A 5,113-nucleotide genomic window follows, 5' to 3' on the forward strand; every position below is an offset into this window, starting at 1 on the left:
TTTTTTTAATTAGAACGTGCAAACTCAAGTTATAAATATGGGGGAACAGAATGTGAGACAGGCCCAGGCCGTGGCATTTCTAATTGGGGAGAGGAAATATCCCAGCAGCTGGACATCCTAATAAAAACCCCTTTGCTAACACAATGGCTAAAATTAGTGGGAATTGGCCCCTGGAAATGGGCTCATCCAGTGGCTCTGTGCTCCCATGGGCCAGGACAGGGAGGACAGGAGAAAAGGGAAGAGCCGGCCAGTGGCTCACGCACCATCAGCATAATTCCCATCTCTGCTCCATGAGCTGGCTCCTGCTGACTCCACTGGGAGAGTTTCCGGTAAGGCCAGTTCAGCAAGGGCCATGCCTGATTCCTCTGATCAGGCACTTGGGGCTGAAAGATGCTTCCTGCGTCCTCAGGACCATGGTCTCATACTTGGGTTAAGCTGAGCCCATCTCACCTATGGCCAAGAGGCTCAATGCTCAAACACAAGAAGGAGCCACCCCGACAGCAGCTGGGAGGAACCGGCTGGGAAGCACAGAAAGTACTTACTTGGCTGGGCCGCTGCCGTCAGTCTTAGTCCACCTGCAAGGAGAAGAGGAGGTGTGAGGGATGGTGCCTCCTGCACCCCCCAGGCAGACAGGGCTGTGATGGGGGCCACCACATCAATGCTGGAGGGCCAGCCTGGCTTTGCACAGGCTTGGCACTATGGAGGAAAAACTGATGCACCTCTCCCCCAGCACTGAAGATGCTTGGAGACACTAAGTCACCAGGAGAAGCTGGTGTTGCCCCACAGTATCCAAGAGGACCTTCCATCCCTGCCCTCCACAGGAGCAAGCAGGACAGAGCAAGCAAAGACCCTGCTCCAACCAGCCCAGGAACCTGGAGGAGGGAAAGGTCCAAGGGCACACACTCCCCCCAGGTTAAGGCACTCACTTTCGTTCCTGGGGGTCAAGGTTGCAGAAGGTGACGGTGTTGAGAGGGTAGTGTCGTCGGAAGAACAATCTGAAACACAAGGCAGAAGTGTCAGGGCCAGGGAGCCCCCACATCTGCCCCACCACAGCCCAGCCCCACCAGCATAGGGGACTCTCCCATAGGTCTCCCCTAGGATGCTCCAGGAGTCAAGAACAAAGCCCAGCCCTGCCCATGACCATGTTCACACCACATCAACATGCTCCCTGGATCACAACCCCATTGGCTTTGAGGACCCAGGGACGTGGCCGTGGCTCTTACTTCCTCTGGTTGTCGGTTAAGGTGATGCCTTGTGCAGAGACTTTGAAGTGGACGATGGTAGCGGTGGGTGTGGGGTCAGCCACCAGAGTCTCAGCAACAGCCTTCGCGATGGCCTGGGGGCCCGTCAGCGACTCCATCTCCACGGAGTTGATGAAGAGGACATTGCAGGCTGGAAAGGAAGACAGCAAGCATAGGGTCAACCACTGCTCTGAGCCACATTCACCCCACGACAGCCCCTCTCTACTCACCTGCACCCTGTTTGAGGAGGTCCGTGGCCGAGTTGGTGGACGACGCAGTGTCTTTCTTTTCCTCCATGGGATCTAGAAGACATGGGATGGTCACTGCTGCTCCCTGATTGGAAACCTATCCTGTCTCCACAGGCTGTGGGACAAATGTAACCCCTTCTGGTCCTGGCTCTTACCTCGGTCAGGAATAACCAGCTTGCAGGGCAGGGCCAAGGGCATGATGGAATGCTGGTACACCAGGGCTGAGAGACAGCCTGGGGAGAGAAGGGAGATGGTCAGCACAGGGCTGGGGAAACAGGTTTCTCCAGTGTAAGGTCATCGTTGCTCCAGCAAATGGGAACAGGCTTTTTCATGTGTTTCTTCACTGTCGTCCTAATGCCACATGTGACAATTCCTCTCACTGAAGCCACCATGCCCACAGACAGCTCAGGGAGGGGGCAGAGATGCCAGGGCCACCTTAGGAACAACAAATGGGGCAGAGGTCCTCAAGCAAGTGCCTCGGAGCAAGGGATAACTGGAGCAAGGGGAGTCCCTGCCCTCCACTCGGCCCGGCAGCATTGTTTGTCCTACACGTGTGCAGGAAGGTGCATATAGACACATCTGTGTGTATTCATGAATGTGCATGACCCCAGTGGCTCCAAATGCCCACAGGACTCAGTTACACAGTGACAGGAGGCAATACCAGAAGCACAGGCTCTCTCCCGGACACTTGATTGCTCTGCTTTGATAGTCCAGCCAAGGCAAGGCTCTCCCAACCCAACCCTGCACATCAGAAGCACACTGGGGGCACTCACCAAAATTGGGTTCGTTGGGGCATCCTTTTAGTTTCACACCCCGCGGGCTGGTCTCGATGAGGAAGTGCCTTACCAGCTCATTGGTGATGTCTCCTAGGAAGAGATGGAGAGTTCTCACACCAGAGCCACCCTCCTCCTCTTCCCACTCTGCAGTCCCATGGGGAAACCGGTACTCCGGCTCGAGGCAGGGGTCCCTGCCAGGCTGCACACCCTCCTCAAATCTGGCCCTTTGCATAGGCTTGACCCCAAGGCAGGCTCCCCCATGGTGCTGGTGGGCTGGGAAGGTTGTGCCTGTTTCACCATGCCAAAGCCCAAGATGCAGATGCCCCTGAGCCTCCGCAGCTCACGGCAGAGGATGTCTGGTGCTTCCCTGTGCCCTTGGAGTGGAGGGCTGGGAGGGAGGGATCCCTGCCACATCAACACATACCCAAAAAAAAAAGCTGCCTGCTTGCCCAGCTGAATGATGGAAAGCATCTCGGCGTGGGATGGAGAAGGGCACACAATACCTTTCTTGTTCTGCTGCATGACTGTGGGAGGCGGAGAAGCAACTTTCATGGCAAGGCCGTAGGCTCCCCGGAAGGAGTGGCTGTCTCGGATGATGAAAGCCCCCGGCTCCCTGTCCTTCAGCAGTGCAATGGCTGCAGGAGAGAACAGCAGACCTCAGAGCTGGCACAGTGAGAACCAACATGCCCTCCAAAACCAGCAGCTGTGGGTTGGGACAGGGTGCCCCAGCTCCATAGCTTCACCTGGACACCACAATCTTACCACCCCCCTGCACATCTGGATGGGGGTCTTGAGTGGGTCTGCGGCCAGACAGGGGCTCATCTCCCCCACTCCGCTGCCCTTGCCTGAGTATCTCAGAGCATCCATTTCCACCCATCCCAGCTCTGAGCAACCAAGGTCTGGAGAGCACACAGGGACCAAGGCCCAAATGCTGGGACCTTGGCCCTGAAAGGCACCTTGCCCCTTCCTTGTTATCTCTTCTTATTTTAGGCATGTCTCCAACACCCCTCTCTCAACTCAAGATATGGGTGCTTTGCACCTCAAACTACACAGATCCACTGCACGCTGCAGGAACCAGTGCTTCTCCGGAAAGGGGAAGGCTTGGGGAACCCACGTTGTGCAAACCTGCAGCTGAGCTTGGCGTCAACTCCCACCCCCCGCCATCATCTGAGCATCCAGAATCCACTCTCACTCCTAACCCAGCCCCTAAGAGAAATCCTTGCTTATCCCTGTGATCCCAAATACATCCCAACTCCCGAGCACAGTTCACTCAACTGTATCCTTCACCCTATGCCATCTACCCACCCTGCTCCCTGGAGATGTCTGGTTTGTACCAGTACTTGGAAGTGTCCTGCACAAACTTGACGTTGGCACGAGTCTCAGGGCTGACATCTGCAAGGAAGGGAAGACAGCAAAAAAGTTAAAAGATGCTTTATCTAAAACTTCACATGGGTTTTTAGCAACTCTGGCTAAAGCATTAATACCTCCACCTCCTTTCAGCCTCAGCACAATTGCTTTAACCTCAACCCAGTCCTCCATATCCAGCCAGGCTGATCATCTCCTGGAGCTTATAGGGCTGCTGGGCAACTAAAGCTAAACCCAAGTGCAAGGACCCTCAAAAGGCTGTGCATTAGATGAGCCTCTTCACCACACAGGCAGAGACAAAATGGGAATTCATCATTTAAAAGGGAGCTGGCCAGGTGAAATGAAAGCTGTCAGAGGACAGAGATACATCCAGAGGGTGGTGGGGAGATATAAATTCCTTCCCTTATCTTTCTTCCATGCAGAGGAACTGGACAGGTTGACCTACCCTCAGAAATGCAGCCCCCAGTCCCAGCCCTGCCTCGCCTCGCTCAGTGCCCATCAGCAGCACAGCCCCAATGGGAGCTGATCCACTGGCTGTGAAGCCATCTCTGTCCTCAGGCAACGTTTCCAACCACCTGCCTTCCAAAAACAACTGAGCAAACAACCCAGTGGCCTGGAAAGCATCTCTTTTGCAGACATGTTATCGGCCCTCTGCAACCTGGTCACCTTTGGAGAGGCGGGGTGCTTGTTCTCCTCCCCAGCCCATTTGCTAATTGTTAGGGTTTTTAATTGCTCACACTTCCCGGCTGGGAAATGTCCCCAGCCACATCAAGTCACGGTGCCAGGGCAGGCGCCAGTGTGCCCACAGAGGGCTGCCCACTCAGCAGCAAAACCAGCTTGGCAGCTGGAGCCACTGCTGCCCCAAGGCTTTATTCCCCTGGTCCTATCAGCCCGATCTTGGCGTCACCAAGGTGTCCTGTAACAGGAGCTGGCAAAGGTGTTCCAGGCACTGCAGCACCCGGAGCACAGCACAGCATTTGAAACTAGGAGGCAGCACTGCAGTGGGGTCTTGGCAGGGTAAAGCCCAATGGGAACAGGGCTGGGAGGTCAGCGCATCCCCACGACAGAGAAAAGCCGCCTCCAGGCACTTTGATCTCCCCGCACACAACTCTGGGTGCTGTTTACGCCAGTGATGCCGGGTCAGTGCTTTTCCTGTTTGGATTTCCCAGAACACGCAGGAAATGGCCCGAGCCCCAGATTGCACATGGGCAGGAGGGGTCAATCAGGACGTGGCTGCAACTCCTTCCCCCTGGACAGTGAGGAGAAGGAGGAGGGGAGATCCCTGGGCAGGGCAGGGGGACACAGGGACCTCCGACAGCATCCCTCACCTGGCATGGAGAACTTGGAGAAGTCTGGCAGGGTGTGGGAGAAGGCAACAGTGCTCCCACCGCTGGGGCTGGACATGCCGCTGGAGAGGGGTGAGGACGCCTTGCCGTTGATGGTGGCGTAGTTGGGCAGACTGTTGGAGCGGTCCCCAGCCGAC

The 5,113-nt window shown here is 56.0% G+C and overlaps 1 protein-coding gene across 1 annotated transcript in view; it reads right to left on the reverse strand.

The window, feature by feature from the left end:
* The window catches only part of LOC104462980 (tensin-like), an 8,389-nt gene that overhangs the window by 825 nt on the left and 2,451 nt on the right, over positions 1-5,113 (reverse strand). Inside the window, exons 4-12 of the mRNA XM_010075147.1 lie at positions 4,959-5,089; positions 3,571-3,657; positions 2,769-2,900; positions 2,263-2,355; positions 1,645-1,722; positions 1,472-1,543; positions 1,224-1,392; positions 927-995; positions 543-575 (exon numbers count right to left, since the gene is read on the reverse strand). Of these exons, the coding sequence (XP_010073449.1) occupies positions 543-575; positions 927-995; positions 1,224-1,392; positions 1,472-1,543; positions 1,645-1,722; positions 2,263-2,355; positions 2,769-2,900; positions 3,571-3,657; positions 4,959-5,089 (864 nt within the window). The remainder of the gene's footprint in view (positions 1-542; positions 576-926; positions 996-1,223; positions 1,393-1,471; positions 1,544-1,644; positions 1,723-2,262; positions 2,356-2,768; positions 2,901-3,570; positions 3,658-4,958; positions 5,090-5,113) is intronic.

This window comes from Pterocles gutturalis, unplaced genomic scaffold (genome assembly GCF_000699245.1).
Source record: "Pterocles gutturalis isolate BGI_N339 unplaced genomic scaffold, ASM69924v1 scaffold10147, whole genome shotgun sequence".
NCBI lineage: Eukaryota > Metazoa > Chordata > Aves > Pterocliformes > Pteroclidae > Pterocles > Pterocles gutturalis.